This window comes from Rhinolophus sinicus, linkage group LG05, assembly GCF_036562045.2.
Source record: "Rhinolophus sinicus isolate RSC01 linkage group LG05, ASM3656204v1, whole genome shotgun sequence".
Classification (NCBI taxonomy): domain Eukaryota; kingdom Metazoa; phylum Chordata; class Mammalia; order Chiroptera; family Rhinolophidae; genus Rhinolophus; species Rhinolophus sinicus.
This window is the reverse complement of record NC_133755.1, coordinates 77,898,609-77,915,594: the sequence shown is the minus strand read 5'-3', so window position 1 is coordinate 77,915,594 and position 16,986 is coordinate 77,898,609. Positions and strand designations below refer to the sequence as shown.

Here is a 16,986-nt window from a genome sequence, read left to right as displayed (position 1 = left end):
GAAGACCATTAAAAATAAAATAGAGAAAAGAGAAAATATTCAATTTTATTCATATAATGTTTCATACAGATATGTTTTTCCTCTTACCACCTTTGTGGTCTGTCTCTTACACATACACATGCATACTCACAAGCACACACATGCACAACATGTGGCTATCATTCATTGCTGTCACACGGTGAGGAAGTCAGAGGTGTGGGGAATACAAACTCCCTGACGAATCTTGAAGAGCTTCCTCTCAATCTGAAAGCACGTTAAGTAGCTCTCCCTCAGGCGTCCCTGGAGTCCCTGTCCCTCCTCAGCAACCTCCTAAATGCCCTCTCTACCTCAGGGTGTAGATGAGAGGGTTAAGTAAAAGAATGCCTACTGCATACAAGAGACCAAAGAACTTGTCCCTTTTGTGGGCATAGGGATTTGGGGCTGGAGGCAGACAGCAATGGCCGAGCTGTAGAAGAGGGTGACTACAGTGAGGTGAGAGGAGCAGGTCCCAGAAGCCCTTCCTCCACCCTTTTGCAGAGTTAGTCCTCATCCCTGCATGGGCAATAGCACCATAGGAAACAAGGATGAGGCTGAGGGGCACAACCAAGATGAAACAATGGCAACAGCCATTTGCATCTCATTGTAAATGTTGTCCCCATAGGAGAGTCAAATTAGAGGTGGGACCTCACACACAAAATCATCTGCTGGTGGGGGCAGAGAGGCAGGGAGAGAGTGGGTGATGTCTGGATCACTGACTCCCATTAGCCCAGTGACCTAGACCGGCAGGCTGCCAGCACATGTGAGGATGAAAGTGGCATAGTTGAGGGGCTAGCAGACAGCCATATAGCAGTCAAAGGCCATCACTTTCAGGGGGATGCACTCTGTGGTCCCCAGGAAAAGGAAGATGAAGAGCTGAACAGAGCAGCCCAGGAAGCTGATGGTCTTTTTTGGGCCCCAGAGGTTGGCCAGCATCTGGGGGACACAACTTGTGGTGAAGCGGAGGTTCAAGAAGGAGAGATTGGAGAGGAAAAATACATTTGAGACTGAAGCCTGGGGTTTAGCACAGACAGCAGGATGATGAGTGTGTTTCCCACCAGAGTCGGTGGGTAAGAAATCAAGACAACCATGAAAAGGATTCTTTCAAGCCCTGGATATGCAGAGAAACCCAGGAAGAAACCCCTGGGGAGCTTTGGTTGACCATGGTCTGTTCTTGTCTGGACCTGGAGGGATGAGAGCTGTCAGACAAGTGTGTTCTAACCTGTCTTATGAAAACTCATCCTGGATAATTGTCAGGTCATAGCAGGTGGATGTTTCTCTTCCCCTTTCTCTCACCAAGCCTCTCTTTCTCAGGGACATCACCACGCAGCAGCTCCTTCTCTCCCCCTGCTCCTCCCCGTCAAATGTGGTTAGTGGGAGAGAGGAAACCGTGAGTGTACTGGAAAATAGATGGAGCTTCACAGGGGCGCCTCAGACTTCAGGTTGAATGTAAAGGAGACTGATGTAAAACACGGATTCACTCATTATAGAGGGGAAGAAAAGTTTGCCACTCCAAAATATGCCTTTTGGAATATTGCTTATTTTAAGTTGGTTATTTTAAGAAATAGAAGACTCAAGAAAAACTTTTGATCTTCCCTCTAACTACCTGAAAAGAATGCAGATAGAGTACCTGTTACAGTAAGGGTGATATCATAGGTAACTATGGTATAATATAAACCAGTTTGTGAGAGGGAAGAGTCTAACAAGTCCATTATTCTAAGTTCTCTGTGTTCCATTGGTAAAGATGGCCAAGCTAACATTTGTTTACCAAATATTTGCTTTTCTATCTCTGTGTGAATTGCGTTTCTGCCCTTTGAAGTCTCAAAACACAATCTCCCTATTTTCGTTAGCTCAAGATAGCATATAAGCCTTAATAGCTCATGTGTCCTCAGGTCTCATAGCACCCCCACATGTACATGCATGTTAAATTTGCACATTTTCTCATGCTAAAATAGTTGGTTATTTCTGAATGGGTAAGAGAACAAGACACTAACTTGGACAGGGAAAGTTGTAGGTTTCTGAAAAGGAATCTTGAGAGAGAACTTTTATATGTGATCAGCTGAATAAGATAAGAATGAATTATTTTTTTATTTGTTTATTTATTTTTTATTTTATTAAATTTATTGAGGTGACAATTGTTAGTAAAATTACATAGATTTCAGGTGTACAATTCTGTATTACATCATCTATAAATCCCATTGTGTGTTCATCACCCAGAGTCAGTTCTCCTTCCATCACCATATATTCGATCCCCCTTACCCTCATCTCCCACCCCCCACCCCGCACCCCCCTTACCCTCTGGCAACCACTAAACTCTTGTCTGTGTCTATGAGTTTCTGTTTCTCATTTGTTTGTCTTGTTCTTTTGTTGTTTTTGGTTTATATACCACATATCAGTGAAATCACATGGTTCTCTGCTTTTTCTGTCTGACTTATTTCGCTCAGCATTACTCTCTCAAGATCCATCCATGTTGTCACAAATGTTCCTATATCATCTTTTCTTACCGCCGAATAGTATTCCATTGTGTATATATACCACAACTTCTTTATCCATTCATCTATCGAAGGACATTTTGGTTGTTTCCATGTCTTGGCCACTGTAAACAAAGCTGCAATGAACATTGGAGCACACGTGTCTTTATCTCTAAATGTTTTCAGAATTTTTGGGTAGATACCCAGGAGAGGGATTGCTGGGTCATATGGCAATTCTATTCGTAATTTTTTGAGGAACCTCCACACTGCCTTCCATAACGGCTGCACCAGTCTGCATTCCCACCAACAGTGTATGAGGGTTCCTTTTTCTCGGCACAGTCTCCAACATTTGTTACTATTTGTCTTGTTGATGATAGCCATTCTGACTGGGGTGAGGTGATATCTCATTGTGGTTTTGATTTGCATTTCTCTGATGATTAGTGATGTTGAGCATTTTTCCATATGTCTATTTGCCATTTGTATGTCCTCTTTGGAGAAATGTCTCTTCAAGTCCTCTGCCCATTTTTCAATTGGGTTGTATGGTTTTTTGTTGTTGAGTTGCATGAGTTCCTTGTATATTCTGGATACTAGCCCCTTATCGGAGGCACTGTTTGCAAAAATCTTCTCCCATTCAGTTGGTGGCCTCTTTATTTTGTCAATGGTTTCTTTTGCTGTGCAGAAGCTTTTAAGTTTCATATAGTCCCATTCGTTTATTTTAGCTTTTACTTCCATTGCCTTTGGAGTCAAGTTCATAAAATGCTCTTTGAACCCAAGGTCCATAAGTTTAGTACCTATGTTTTCTTCTATGCAGTTTATTGTGTCAGGTCTTATGCTTAAGTCTTTGATCCATTTTGAATTAACTTTGGTACATGGTGACAAATAGCAGTCCAGTTTCATTCTTTTGCACGTGGCTATCCAATTCTCCCAGCACCATTTATTGAAGAGGCTGTCTTTGCTCCATTGTATGTTTTAGCTTCTTTGTCAAAAATTATCTGTCCATATTTATGTGGTTTTATTTCTGGGTTCTCAATTCTATTCCATTGGTCTATGTGTCTGTTTTTCTGCCAATACCATGCTGTTTTGATTATTGTAGCCCTGTAGTACAAGCCAAAGTCAGGAAGTGTGATACCTCCATTATTGTTCTTTTTCTTAAAATTGCTTTGGCTATTCGGGGTCTTTTGTGGTTCCAAACAAATCTGATGATTTTTTGTTCTATTTCTTTAAAATATGCCATTGGGATTTTGATGGGGATTGCATTGAATCTGTATATTGCTTTGGGTAATATGGCCATTTTAACTATGTTGATTCTTCCAATCCATGAGCACGGAATGTCTTTCCATTTCTTTGTGTCTTCTTCAATTTCTTTCAAAAATGTCTTATAGTTTTCAGCATATAGGTCTTTCACATCCTTGGTTAAGTTTATTCCTAGGTATTTTATTCTTTTTGCTGCAATTGCAAAAGGAATTGTTTTTGTATTTCTTTTCTGAGATTTCATTGTTAGTATATAGGAAGGCAATGGACTTTTGTGCGTTGATTTTGTAGCCAGCAACTTTACTGTATTCGTTGATTGTTTCTAATAGCTTTTTGGTGGAGTCTTTAGGGTTTTCTATATATAGCATCATGTCATCTGCAAAGAGTGATAATTTAACTTCTTCATTCCCAATTTGGATGCCTTTTATTTCTTTCTCTTGCCTGATTGCTCTGGCAAGGACTTTAACACTATGTTGAAAAGCAGAGGTGATAGGGGACATCCCTGTCGTGTTCCTGAACGTAGAGCAAAGGGCTTCAGTTTTCTCCATTAATTATGAGATTAGCAGAGGGCTTGTCATATATGGCCTTTATTATGTTAAGGTATTTTCCTTCTATACCCATTTTATTAAGTGTTTTAATCATAAATGGATGTTGTATCTTGTCAAATGCTTTTCTGCATCAATTGATATAATCATATGATTTTTGTCCTTTATTTTGTTTATGTGATGTATCACATTGATGGATTGTTATGTTGAACCATCCTTGTGCCCGAGGATGAACCCCACTTGGTCGTGATGAATAATCTTTTTAATGCATTGTTGTATTCGATTTGCTAGAATTTTATTTAGGATTTTTGCATCGGTATTCATCAGAGATATTGGTCTGTAGTTTTCTTTTTTGTGCTGTCCTTACCAGGTTTTGGTATCAGGGTAATGTTGGCCTCATAAAATGAGTTAGGGAGTACTGTCTCTTCTTCAATTTTTGGAAGAGTTTGTGCAGAATTGGTATTAGATCCTCTTTGAAGGTTTGGTAGAATTCACTAGTGAAGCCATCTGGTCCCGGACTTTTGCTTTTGGGAAGGTTTTGGATGACTGATTCAATTTAGTTACTGGTGATCGGTCTGTTTAGATTTTCCAGTTCTTCATGGTTCAGCCTTGGAAGGCTATATGTTTCTAAGAACTTGTCCATTTCTTCTAGGTTGTTGAATTTGGTGGCATATAGTCCTTCATAGTATTCTTGGATGATCCTTTGTATTTCTGTGGTGTCCGTGATAACTTCCCTTTTACGTTTCTGATTTTGTTAATCAGTGTCTTCTCTCTTTTATCTTAGTAAGTCTAGCCAAGGGTTTGTCAATTTTGTTAATCTTTTCAAAGAACCAGCTCTTTGTCACATTAATTTTTCTATTGTCTTTTTGTTCTCTATTTCATTTAGTTCTGCTCTAATTTTTGTTATTTCCTTTCTTCTGCTGACCTTGGGTTTTACTTGTTCTTCTTTTTCTAGTTCTTTAAGGTGTAACATGAGGTTATTTATTTGGGAGTTTTCTTGTTTCTTGAGATAGGCCTGTAATGAGATAAATTTCCCTCTTAAAACTGCTTTCGCTGCATCCCAAAAATTTTGGTAGGATGTATTTTCATTGTCATTTGTTTCTATGTATCTTTTGATCTCTCCTCTAATTTCTTCTTTGACCCAGTCCTTCTTTAAAAGTATGTTGTTTAATCTCCATGTATTTGTGTTTTTCCGCTTTCTTTTTACAGTTGATATCCAATTTCAAAGCCTTGTGATCAGAGAATATGCATGGTATGATTTCAATCTTCTTAAATTTGTTGAGACTGATTTTATGTCCCAATATATGGTCTATCCTTGAGAATGTTCCATGTACACTAGAAAAAAATGTATAGTCTGATGTTTTAGGATGAAGTGCTCTATAAATGTCAATTATGTCCATTTCATCTAATGTGTCATTTAGGGCTACTATTTCGTTATTTATTTTCTGTTTGGATGATCTACCCATAGCTGTCAATGATGTATTTAAGTCCCCTAGTATAATTGTGTTTTGGTCAATTTCTCCCTTTAGTTCTGTTAGTAGTTGCTTGGTGTATTTCGGTGCTCCCTGATTGGGGGCATAAATATTGATGACTGTTATGTCTTCTTGTTGTACAGTCCCCTTCACCATTATGAAATGTCCATCTTTGTCTCTTGTTATCTTTTTCACCTTGAAGTCTGTTTCATCTGATATCATTATGGCTACACCTGATTTTCTCTGGGTACCATTTGCTTGGAGTGTCAATTTCCACCCTTTCACTTTGAGTCTATGCTTGTCCTTGTAGCTGAGATGTGTCTCTTGGAGACAGCATATGGTTGGGTTTAGTTTTTGGATCCAATCTGCTACTCTGTGCCTTTTTATTGGTGAGTTCAGTCCATTTACATTTAGGGTGATTATTGATATGTGAGGATTTCCTGTCATTCTATCTTTAGTTTTCTGGTAAGGCTGTGTCTCCATTGTTTCTTTGCCTTTTTGTTGTTGTCTATTATTTCTGTGTGGTGGTATTCTATGATGTTTCCCTCTGTTTCTTCTTTTATTTCAGTATATATTTCAGTTCTGGATTTATTTTGAGTGGTTACCCTTAAGTTTATGTAAAAGAAAGTTTGATATTTAGAGTATTCCATTTTCTTCAGCACGCTTACTTTCTCCATTCCCATATTCGGTTCAGGCCTTTACTCTCCCCTTTTTGAGTTTTGGTTGCCACAAATTGTCCCTGTTGATGGTGGTCGAATAGCCTCCTTTAGTATTTCTTGTAGTGCAGGTCGTGTATTAGAAAATTCCCTCAGCTTCTGTATGTCTGGAAAGGTCTTTATTCCTCCTTCTTATCTAAAGGATATCTTTGCTGGATATATTGTTCTCAGCTCATGATTTCTCTCTTTCAATCGTTTGAATATTTGGTTCCACTCCCTCCTGGCTTGTAGAGTTTCTGCTGAAAAAAAATCTGATGATAATCTAATGGGCTTTCCTTTGTAAGTTACCGTCTTTATTTCCCTGGCTGCCTTGAGGATTCTTTCTTTGTCGTTGATTTTAGACAGCTTCAATACAATGTGCCTTGGAGAAGGCCTGTTGGGATTGAGGTAACTGGGTGTTCTATTTGCTTCTTGGATTCGAGGGTCCAGTTCTGTCCACAAATTTGGGAAGTTCTCATCGACAATTTGTTCGAATATATTCTCTGTTCCCTTCTCTCTTTCTTCTCCTTCTGGTATGCCCATTATTCTTATATTGCTCTTTCTGATGGAGTCAGAAAGTTCTCGTAGAGTTCTTTCATTTCTTTTAAGTCTCAAGTCTCTTTCTTCTTCTATCTGTGTCATTTCCAGGTTTCTATCTTCGATGTCACTGATTCTTTCCTCCATCTGGTCAACTCTACTACCTAAGCTGGTTATTTCATTCTTAATTTCTTCTATTGAGTTCTTAATCTCCAGAAATTCTATTTGGTTCTTTTTTAAAATTTCAATCTCTTTCGTAAAATGCTCATGCTGTTCTTTGATTGAGTTTCTGAGTTCCTTTAACTGCCTATCTGTGTTTTCTTGTATCTCGTTGAGTTTTTCCAGAACTGCAATCTTGAATTCTCTGTCATTTAAGTCACATATTTCTGTATCTTTAAGTGCCTTCTCTGGAGATTTTTCACTTTCTTTCTGAGCTATCTTGTTGCCTTGGTTATTCATGGCGATTACTGGTTTACTATTTCTCTTCCTAGACATCTACAGGAGTGACTTCTGCAACAAGTTGATAGGAAGAGGTCTTTCTTTTGTTTTCCAGTACTTGCTGGTCGAATGTTTTACTTTTTCTCCGACTGCAGGCTTTTTTTTTCCTCTCTCACAAGGTAGTGCTATGTTTTCTCTGCACTATTCCAGCTTCTCACACACTGGGGGGATTCCCTGGGAGACGGGCTTCTCCTCTGTTAATAGTTCGTCTAGGTCACAGGGCGCAGTGTCCCGGTGGGTATGCGGAGAGCTTTTGATGTTCCAAAGCTCTTCCAGCTCCTGATTCAGAGCCCGTATGTTTCAGCAGTTCTGTTTACTCCTGCAGGGATCCGCCCAGATAGGTGGGGCTAGGGGCGGGGTGAGCTGTGAGAGGTGGCCCAGAGCAGTGGCGGCGACCACCACCACAGCCTGTTCTGCTTCCACAGCTCTCTCCCCTTTGCCGGAACTAGTTGGGCTGCTAATTTGTGTTTGTGGGCCAAAGTTCTCAAATATAGCAAATTTTCTGTTGTTTTGATCTGACACTGCTATTGTTTCGCTTCTAACACCGGGCAGGTGGGGGCGGGGCGAGCTCTGGGAGGGGAGGGAGGGGGCGGCTAGTCTCAGTGCCTAAGGCTCCGTTCTCTGCTCGGCAGTGAGGGCTTAAACCACCGTTTTCAGCCTTCTTCCCTCAGTCTTTTCTCCGAGGTCTCTGCCGTGAGCGTTGGGTTCAGCCGTGTTATATGCTGTCCCCTCAGCCCTGTGGAGCCCTGGCGGAGCCCTAGTAGTCTGAGTTCTTCCCTCTCCCGCAGCTGGGGTAGTTCCGGGAAGCAGCGAGCTCGGCGCACTGAGCTGGGTCTGAGTCCTGCGCCCGAGTTGGTCCATCTCCGCGCACTTCTCCCTTTCCTCCCCCCCCTTCCCCCCGATCGTGCGAATCTCCCACCTGTAGGTGATTTCAGTAGGTAGTGGGCCTCTTCGTCTTGCCTGTCTGCTGTGCAGGGAGTCCTTTGTGGAGTTTTTGTTGTTCGATTCTTTGTAAATTCCAGGGGAGCTTTATAGAGGCTCACCTCACTCCGCCATTTTTCTGGAACTCCTCCCTCCCAAATTGCACTTTAAAGAGAACAAAAAAAGTCAGGGTTTATAAAGTGAAAAACTGCAAGTGTGGTTTTCACACAGGTTTTCCATGCAAATGAAGGGATCTGGATGGGTTAACAGGGTTTGGTTAGTACAGTATGCAAGTGTGAAAAGGCTGTTTGCAAATGGTCTGGTTTCCATGCTAGGGAAGAAGTCCAGGAAGTGGTTTTGTGGTTAGCTTAAAAGTTCAAAAGTTCATGAGGAGGATGTGCATAAGACAGACTTCTTCCCGTCTCCTGGCTCCATTTCAGTTCGCTTGACACAAATGATTCACACTTGGCAACTAGATCTCATTGGTGGGTATTTTATAGCCAGTTCTGTCCTGAGCCAATAACAGCATAAAAAAGATACATACACCTTTCCACACTCTATCTATCTATCTGACCAACTATTAAATAAGTAAAACATAACAGGATGAAAAACTAAAAAAAATAAATAACAAAAATAAGACAAGGCATATAATGAAAAGAAAGGCTCTTTCCCATTCTTGTTACTCAGGCATTCAGTGTCCTTCCCCAGGAGCAACATTTCCTCCCAGAGATAGCGTATGCATATTTCAGTGTTTGTATATATTTTTTTTATTTTCTAAACACTAGAAAATTATACTATACTTTGAAACTTGATTTTTTTTCAGTTAATTTCACTATCTACACCTTCATTTATTTAGTTGCTTATTGATAAATGTTGTTTCATTTTTTGTTATAAATAATGCCACCTGAATTATCTTGTACATAGCTTATTTCATACATATATGGGTATATTAATTCCTAATGTGGCTCTTTGGTCTCGGCCACAGAAGTGTGGTGATGAAGTTCATCATTGCAATCTGATGCACACATTATGCCACCGCTGTGGCTGTAAGGCGTACCACCTTCAGAAGTCTACCTGGGGCAAATGTGGCTACGCTGCCAAGCGGAAGAGAGAGTATAACTGGAATGCCAAGGCTAAAAGATGAAATACCACAGGGACTGGTCGAATGAGACACCTGAAAATTGTATACAGCAGATTCAGGCACGGATTCCATGAAAGAACAATACCTAAACCCAAAAGGGCAGCTGTTGCAGCATCCAGTTCCTCTTAAGGATTTCAATGATTAGTTGCACAAAAAATTTTTTTATTAAAAAAATATTCTTAATGTGGAATTGTTTGGTTTTCGGGTATGTAGATTAAAATTTTTAAATTATATTTTTGTCATAAACTTTGATTTTGCAAATGAATATATGTAACTTACATAAGCTCTAAAGCATAATTGTGTCAAAATGAACACTCATGTTTTTTACATTTTTATAACGGCTTTATTGCATAAATACGTAATGGTCCTAAACACTATATTGTTCAGTTTTGCTTGTATTTCTTTCTGTTTAGAACATTTATGTTGTAGACCATAACATTACCTTTAATAGAGTGAATATGTTACATCTCTAAATTAAACAATAAGTAACATACATTAGTACCATTCAATAAATTGCTTTCACCAAACATTAAGTTCTCATAGTTAAACTTCAGACTCTGAAAATGACAAGATGAGATGTCAGAGGGTTCCTAAATGCCTCTTTCCCTGTTGAAAATCTTCAAGTAACTCATATCTGCATTTAGACTAGGTTTCATTTATTTTAAAAAGTGAACATACTCTGAATTTGAAAGTAGCGTATCTCTTTCCCTCTGTAGTTTTGCTTGTTTTTAAGACTTACAAAGCGTGTCATACTTCATGTAGTCTTCTAGGTCTTCTTTTTTTTCATTCAATAATTCAATAGGTTGCTAGTATATTGATCCACATTGTTGCTTGTAGGTATAATCCATCTATTTTTACTGCTAATGATACTGTACACTTCAGTTATGTGTTTACCTATTGCTAAAAGGTATTTGAGTTGCTTTAGTTTGGCGTGTCCATTTTCAATTTGGATAGGTATTTTTAGATTGTCCTTTGAGAGTGGACAAGGTTTTTTTGTTTGTTTGTTTGTTTGTTTGTTTGTTTTCCTTTCTAACCTTCAATAAATGAGAATTCACAGTAACATTTTGATTGGGTTTGGCTGGCATTCCTGAAGCAATATTCTAGATCTCATAGTAGTTTTACAAACTCTTTCATTGGCATTATTAGAGACATGCGAAAGGCGCCTCTGCTCCAGGGAGGACTCAACTGGGGGGCAGTGACTAGCCCAATAGCGCCCTATCACTGGGGCCGAGTTGGGAGGTTTGTAGATATCTGAGACATTGGTTTAATAACCTGGCAATATCTCCATAATGTGATATTTGATCTCGGCAGGCTTCCTGAATTTGATAAAAAGGCAAATGAAAAGAGATCTTTCTGTTCTGCCTCTGAAACAATTTCCATATCATGGCCCAGAGGGGCAAAAAGATTGATAATGTGGTAAGAAGCAAGGAAGAGGTCAGGTCCGAAGAAGAAATCCTACCTGTGGTCAGTGAAGGGCACCAGATGTCTCGGACAGTCCTCACCCTGGCTTTGGGCTGGGAGGCAATTTCACATAGGAAAGGAGGAGAGAGGGGAGGGGGAAGATCAGAGACCAGATTTTTTATTTTGTTACTTGAAAGGACACTGTTTCTCAGAAACCAGGTCCTCTCTGGGCAGGGAATCCCCTGAATTATTTTTTTCCTGGAGGGATCACAGGCTTGCCCTTGGGGTAACTCTATGCTGGAAATCCCCAGCTCCAGTGGGCGGTGCCTCTATTTGCACGTGGAGTTGCATGGCAGTCGCACTTTGAACACTCACAGTCCTGGGGGAGCAGTTCTCATCTACGTTTGCAGCAGGCTGTGACCTCCCTCCAGGCTCTGGCCCTGCAATCACAGGCTCTTTGCTCACCTCTGCCAAGTAGGGAAATACACGCTGGTCCAGTCTGGGTGTGCCACCCAGGGATACACCTGCATACATATAGGCCCTGAAACTCTCTTTGCTCTCACTCATCCTAAGGCCCCTCGTACCCTCTGCTTTCCTTTTGCTCTCTGTATTCCTTCCCCCAACTAGTTCGCTTAGCAGCTACTACTAAAATGACTGTGATCTTTCTTATCAATAAGGATATTGACATTTACCTCATTAGAATGCTAGAACAGCTAATGAGTTTCCGTTTAATAATGTGTTGTGCAATTCCTGAAATATAGTAAATACTCACTAAATAGTTTCCATTTTTATTCACTTACTTATTCATTCATCCATTTAGTAAATATTTACTATTTACAGTGCCAGACAGCTTGTCCAAGAAAGGCTGAAGATACAAGTTAATGGAGACACAGTCCTGACCCTCAAGATTCCTACTCTTTAATGGGGGTAAAGGACAAGTAAGGAGATAATCCCATTGCTGGAGAAAAGTGCTCCGAGAGGCTTCCAGAGAGAGTATGAAAGGACAGAAGAGCTGCTACTTACGTTGCATATTCTTATAAACTTCATGGAGTTGGGGCAGAGTTGGAGGGAAAGGCGTGCTCAGTGACCTGGTGGCAGAGAGCTTGGCATGTTCAAGGGTAGGCAGAGAGTTCAGGGAACCGTGCATGGAAGCAGCTAGATGAACAGCTCTGCAGCTCAGATCTGGGCTGTAAGGTATTGATCTGGGAGCATCAGCAGACATATGCTATTACTGGGAATTGTCGTTCCTGGGCTCTCCTTCCTGGAGCTTCTGGCTAAGGGTCTCTGCTTCCCCTGAGAATGAACTGGCCCCAAGATGGTGTAGGCTACTGAGGCAAGAATGGAAAACAAGGAAAGGTACGAGAAGAGAGTCATTTAATTCTAAACAGCTTTAGACATCTACTCTCCTTCTTTCCCAGAAATGACGGGACGATCTGAGAGGGTAACGGGTGCAGATAAAATTTGAAATGTGAAAGCAGTTTACTTCAGTCAGGCACATACAGCTTTTACTTTCTCTTTTCCCAGGCCCATCCCCCATCCCTTTCCTGCTGCAGGGCTTCCTGTTTATCATCCTCAACCTGATCTGACATTTTCTGCCTAGTCACTGGTGATGTCTCAGAATACCCAAATCCTATTGGACAGTGGGTGCAGACCAGCCCTTTTCTGCTGTGCTGCAGCCAAAGGTCCCAATCTTGGTTTCTAAACACGGGACAATAGGAACCTGGAGAGGTATCTGAAAGGAGAATAAGGAACAAAGATTTCCTGCCTATTCCAACAGCACTCTTCACCCTTCGTACTCGTCCTATGTGTTTAAAGAAGCATGCCTAACCCCACAAAATGCGTTCAAATAAAAGTCAGCTTTTCCAAGTTTATTACCTGATTATCTAATAAGAGCTTCACATAGAAGAACATTGTTCATGTTAAGCTTTTTGAAATATTGGAATATGCTCTTGGATCCCATTACTCTATGTAGGCACTTCTGTGATCCAAGTTCTGCTAGATGGGAACCACTGGAATAATATGGGATCATTTGTGATCCATCCGTGAATGAAGGCACAGTAAAGGCATCAGTGAAAACACAGCAAACGAAGGTGATAACTTGGCATTTTTACGGGCTTTTTACTTTGAAAACTCTGGAGAACTTTCAATAAATGCTTTTTTTAATGGGTGTTTTGGCAATGTCCTGAGAGTGGGGATAGGGAAGTGATTCGTCTGGAATGGTAGGAGGATCAAGAGTGACTGAGTGAATTCCCTGAAGGTGCCCAGCTCATGCCCTGCTCGTCCCCGTCCAGATCTCAGGAGCGGGGAGTGAGCAGAGCCTGTAGGTATCTCTGAGATCATAGTAGTGAGGAGGATCCGGGAGTGAAGGGGGGCAAACAGAGGCCCTGTGGCGTGAGGGTGAGTGTGTGATCGTTTTAGTGTTGGACGGTGGAGTCAGCCTTTGATTGTTGGCTTTGGAATGTTCTCCAGTCGTGGTGGATTCAGTTTGCAGTTCCCAGGACAGGATAGGTAGAGTGATAGAGAGCTCAAGACCCGGGAATCTAAAGGTCTTTGTAAAGGAGGTTTTATAACAACGTTTTGTGAGGCTGGAAGACACTTAGGAATTCTTTCCACTCATCTCATTTGGTAAACCAGAAAGCCAATATCTAAAATGGTGGACAGACTTGCCCAAGGTAATGTAGGAAGTGGCTCCCATCAGTGGGACCGATCCAGGGTTATTTATCCTATGTCTTCTCAAGTCATGCTTCACGCATCCTGCCAGGATAGTGTGACCAGGCTGCTCACTCCCCACCAGCTCTGAATGTCCTCTCCTGGGCGGCCCTGCTCTCAGGAAGAAACCTGACTGATGAGGGCTCTTAAAAGCAGCAGGAGAAGACCACCAAGCATCAAAGGTCTTTAAGCCATTGAGGCCCAAGGCTGCATGCTGGTCAGTCATAAGCCAGGACAGGAAGTGGCGGGTTGTTGATCAGGGAAAAATTCTCAACAGAGAAGGACCATCCCATATTTGGACGAAGGAGGGCAAATGGATTGGCTGACAGGAGAAGCACTTGATCAGAAAGTATTTTTGTTTTTTGACTCACTCCAGCGAAAGTGAAAGAAAATCCACGAGACCATGCAAGAACAAAGAGCACCAGAAAACTAGACACAGGCAGGGGATTTCCAGCTCAGCCTCTTGTATATAAGCGGCGCAGTCTTCTCCTCAGCCTCTGTTTTCTTGGGCTCTGGTTCCTGCTGCTCCCGTCAGTGCAGAGATGGCTTCTTCCCTCTGTGTAAGTTGGGATTTGACAATAGGGGTAGGGAGAGGGAAAGCACCTCGAAGGGATTGGGATATCAGGAATGGATGAGGGACATGCCCAGGGAGACATGGTGGCTGGGAAGGCTTCTTGAGGGGATGAGATAGGCATTGGTATCTACAGAATGTGAGGGAAGGTTCTGTGAAGAGAAGCTGGGCATTTGGCTCCTGAGTTCTCTTTTGGGTCAGATCTTGGACCGGGTGTCGTGAGGGATCAATGGTAAGAAGTGGGAGTATGCTTTGTGCTCAGCGGGGCTGGCAAGACTTGGAACGATGGAAATGTTGGCATAAGCCTTTTTCCTTATCCTGTTTAGGGGCTCGTGGCTTAAACTTGAACTTCCTTCTCCTCCCAGCAGGGACGTTCACACAACTCATTTATCCTGAGTTGTTCATGACCTGACACATTACCTTATATAAGAATATAAACACTATGAAGAGAACCTGGAATGAAGGCAATGTTTAGCACAGGAGTGACAGTCCAGTGAAGAAATGTCTGTGACATGTAAATTGGGAAGATGTTTGAATGGAGCATGAGGGAGGTCCTGCCAGGCTTTCAAGCGACAACATAGGGGTTAGCTTCCCCATTTTCAGATTACTGAAGTAAGATTTAGATAGAGTCCTTACCTTCTGTGAGTGAGGCCTGTTTTAATTAAATGAAATACGAAATCATATTCTACAATAGATAGATACAAAAACAGGGGAAATACAGAAGAACAAGTAACATTGAACAGTGTCGCTGTACTATGTATTAGGTTGGTGCAAAAGTAATTGCGGTTTTTGCAAATTTTTTAAAAAATTTAAACCACTATTACTTTTGCACTAACCTAATAAGTTATTATTATAAAGCAGTGAGATATTAAAAGAGAAACAAACAGTACAGAGAACATGTTTGCTTGTAACATGGTCATGGAGGGCAGTCCCGTGAGTTTCCCCTTAGGTGCCAAATCTTGGAAATTCTCTTTGGGAGTTAGTTTTAGAATCTGGTGTACACCTTTGGATACTCTGTAATTGTATTTATTTTTTGACATTTGACAAAGTTTATCTGGGTAGGAGGCAGGTAAATATGGTGGGAAATTATTAATGACGTTTTTGGGAAGAATGAGAGGTATGGTTATAAGGAATAAGACTGCCTTTCTTGTTTGTGTTATAACCTGGAAATTCAAAAAGAGAAGCTCCAAGAGAGGGAGGGACACAGCTGGTTATAAATCAGCCAGAGGACCAGACAGGCAGTGAAGGGCAGGAGAAACTAAGGAGGGGGAACGAGGGGTATGCAATTGGGCAGACATTCCTGATGACTGTCTCTTGGCCCTCATTGTCCAGGTGAATGTCCATTCTCAGGAATGGGGACCAATGACCTTCACTGCCAACTCGCATGACAGAGTAAGGAAGATCAGTGAACACGTGCGGTCTCAGACCAAGGTTCCTGTGCAGGACCAGGTCCTTCTGCTGGGCTCGAAGACCCTGAACCCCCAGAGAAAGCTATCATCTTATGGCATTGACAAGGAGACCACCATCCACCTCACCCTGAAGGTGGTGAGGCCCAGTGATGAGGAGCTGCCCCTGTTTCTGGTGGAGTCAGGTGATGAGGGGCAGAGGCACCTCCTCCAGGTGCGAAGGTCCAGTTCAGTGCCCGAGGTGAAAAAGATGATTGAGACCAAAACTGCTGTAACCCCTGAGAAACAGATTGTGACTTGCAATGGAAAGAGACTGGAAGATGGGAAGATCATGGGAGATTATAACATCAGAAGGGGCCATTTACTCTTCTTGACATACCACTGCATTGGAGGGTGACCAACCTAGGGATGGGGTGATCTCTGGAGCAAAGGAGCTTATTTCCTTTTCGCTTTTACTCACCAACCACAACCTTTGATGATTCCTCAATATTAGTGAGAAAGAGGTAAATAGAAAGAGTAGATTTAGAGTGGGGAGTCAGACTGCAGAATACTTTTTAACTCTATGATTCTTTATTCTAACATAATTGATTAAGTGGCAGGATTGTGTATATTACTGAAAACAGAAAATAAAAATTTAAGGCACATTAGAGATAGCATTCAAAGCCAGCTTGCAATTCAGTCCTTCCTTGGTTCCCTCTGACATACAGAAAAACCCCTATTTCCTTTCTTATCGGACAACATAGGAAGTTTTAGGCTGGGATCCAAGTTCTACTAATTTCTGTGTTTCCATCTATGTTTAAACCAGTGCTTCATCTATCATATCACATGGTAATTGTTGAACCAAATTGAATTTCTCCTTATAGAGAACAATGAAACGGTTTACTATGAAGTGAATTAATTACATGATTACACTCTAGTCAATAAAGAATTTAGAAATTCAATTAAACTACTTTCCCTCGCCTTATTTAAAGCTGGTTGGTATGAAATGAAACCTGGCACCGTGCCCCCTCTTACTTGTCCCATACCCAGTGAAAATTGTTCTTATTTCTGGGGATTATGGTGGGCATGGAAATATATTTTCCTTGGGAATCTAGAGATTTTGTGTCTGTAGTGGGGGATTCTTGGGGGCAGACTGCTTCAGAAGAGAAAGGACTTTCTGAAAGGTGGGGGATTGTGGACCAGTGTCTGTCCTGCCTGCCTTAGGGCCTGGCAGGTCTTCTGCTGGTTGGGGGCATCTGTTTGGGTGAGGGAGGTGGGGCTTGGTGTCTGGATTGACCCCAACACTCTGCCCAGATTCTGGCTGATAGAGCTTTTTCCTTTCTGCTTCCTTTAGCACCGGGTTCTTTCTTGGGA

The 16,986-nt window shown here is 41.6% G+C and overlaps 2 protein-coding genes across 2 annotated transcripts; one reads left to right on the top strand and one right to left on the bottom strand.

Annotated features, from left to right (window-relative positions):
* Positions 1–269: 269 nt before the first annotated feature.
* On the bottom strand, positions 270–1,180 carry OR2H2 (olfactory receptor family 2 subfamily H member 2). The gene is given in 10 exon segments (XM_019719429.1): positions 270–325; positions 328–417; positions 420–489; positions 491–591; positions 594–683; positions 686–739; positions 742–789; positions 792–1,010; positions 1,013–1,159; positions 1,162–1,180. Coding segments are annotated over 10 exon segments (894 nt in total).
* Positions 1,181–14,053: 12,873 nt separating this feature from the next.
* UBD (ubiquitin D) lies at positions 14,054–16,579 on the top strand. The gene is made up of 2 exons (XM_074332589.1): positions 14,054–14,216; positions 15,560–16,579. The coding sequence occupies exons 1-2, from the start codon at positions 14,199–14,201 to the stop codon at positions 16,028–16,030; spliced, it is 489 nt and encodes a 162-aa protein (XP_074188690.1). The 5' UTR covers positions 14,054–14,198; the 3' UTR covers positions 16,031–16,579.
* Positions 16,580–16,986: the final 407 nt, after the last annotated feature.